Genomic DNA, 1,694 nt, shown 5'->3' on the forward strand with positions numbered 1-1,694 from the left:
GATGGATGGTCTAATACAGCTCCAATAAACTGAACAAGATTAGGATGACGTAACTGTGATATTGTATCAATTTCATGATGAAACAAGTCCATATTATGTTGGCTCTCTATTGTTTCATGTAACTGCTTTACAGCAACTCTTAATTGGCCAACCCACACCACACCCCATCCTCCTCTACCCAGCTCTTCTCCTGAGAGAGAAATTTCTCTATGACTCAATTTCCAGCTGTTTTTTTCTGATGGTGATGTTACTAATGCCTAGGATATTGACAAAAAAGGGTAATGAAACAACAACCCTAAATTCATGATTAAATTTTAAACATACTCTATTAGCTTGCTTTATTTCTTCTACTTGATCCTTCAGTCTAGTAACCATTGCTTGTTCCTGATGATATGCTCTCATTGCTTTTTCTTTATCAGCAGACACGTTATCTAACAGTTGTCTCATCTTATCCAGCTTATTATCCTACAGTATCAGTCAATTAAACACACATACACACACAGAGTATCCGGCATTATTACCAGTTGTTGCTTTTCTTTAGCAAGCCTCTCATTTGCACCCTGAAACTACAAGTAAAAGACAAATAAAACTGAGTGCAAACAATCATACATATTATATACCATTTGTTGTAGTTGCTGTACTTGTTGTTTTGATTTCTCTCGTAACTCAACAGTCTAAAAATTAAAAAAGCAACACGAACCAACTGTATTTCCTCTTTCACCTTCAAATTACATACATGTATGTGCCATTAAAAATATTTGCCCTGAATTCTTATTGCATCTTGCACATGCACAGTAGTATTAATACAGGGGTTGTATAGGAAGCTCAGAAAACCAGGGCAGCTGTAAAGAAATGAAGCTGAACTATCTGCCCCAGTATTGTATGATTTGTATCTGCAGTGCTCAACGAAATATGATGCTTTACTTTATTTAAGACATTTTGTAAAATAATATTAAACACATACAATATACACATTAATATATTACTATTTGTTGCTTGGATTTTATTTCATTAGCAAGCCTCTCATTTAACTGATTAACCTATATAATACATGAAAACAATCTGCATATACATGTACATGTACCTCAGTTTTGTGTTTCTCTTGACTCTGAGTTACTAATCTTTTTTGCTTGTCTACTTCATGACTGTAAGCATTCACTTGTGCTGTTAGCACTTCCATTATTTCTTCCATTTCTTTCATTTTTTCCGTCTCTGCTGCTTCTGACTCTTTGAGTTTCTACATGTATACTCAGTAGTAAAGTATACTATTAAAAATATGACACCTTTTTTATTTTTCTCATTTCTTCATTGTGTTGTTTCTCCAGTTGAGCATTCTTTTTAACTAAAGATTCAATTTCAGCACCTTTAGTAGCTATTTCCTTCCTATTCTATAATTAAATCAGTAATGAATATTACATTAAATATTCTTTAACAAACCTCTTCTAAATCACACACTAAAGAACTGTTTGATTGTATGAGGTTATGAAGCTTCATTTGTGCTTCTTTCTCTTTCTCAACTGATTCTTGCTTTAATAATTCATGTAGTACTTGCATTTTTATTAGTTGATCATTTATTTTTACTCGGTCATTCCTCTCTCTTTCAAAATCTTGCTTGAATATTGCATTCTAGTAAATATACACATTGTTAGCACTTACATCCGTGAATATAAAATTTTCATAATTGTTTTGGCAAT

General features: G+C 32.6%; 1 protein-coding gene across 1 annotated transcript in view; it reads right to left on the minus strand.

Annotated features, from left to right (window-relative positions):
• Positions 1-2: 2 nt before the first annotated feature.
• The window catches only part of LOC100637351 (trichohyalin-like), a gene marked incomplete at its 3' end in the record, with an annotated part of 6,637 nt that continues 4,945 nt past the window's right edge, over positions 3-1,694 (minus strand). Inside the window, exons 6-13 of the mRNA XM_020001594.1 lie at positions 1,438-1,626; positions 1,284-1,388; positions 1,085-1,237; positions 987-1,040; positions 621-674; positions 522-566; positions 325-465; positions 3-257 (exon numbers count right to left, since the gene is read on the minus strand). Coding sequence (XP_019857153.1) covers positions 3-257; positions 325-465; positions 522-566; positions 621-674; positions 987-1,040; positions 1,085-1,237; positions 1,284-1,388; positions 1,438-1,626 — 996 coding nt within the window. The remainder of the gene's footprint in view (positions 258-324; positions 466-521; positions 567-620; positions 675-986; positions 1,041-1,084; positions 1,238-1,283; positions 1,389-1,437; positions 1,627-1,694) is intronic.

Source organism: Amphimedon queenslandica, unplaced genomic scaffold (genome assembly GCF_000090795.2).
Source record: "Amphimedon queenslandica unplaced genomic scaffold, v1.1 AMPQUscaffold_13054, whole genome shotgun sequence".
Lineage (NCBI taxonomy): Eukaryota > Metazoa > Porifera > Demospongiae > Haplosclerida > Niphatidae > Amphimedon > Amphimedon queenslandica.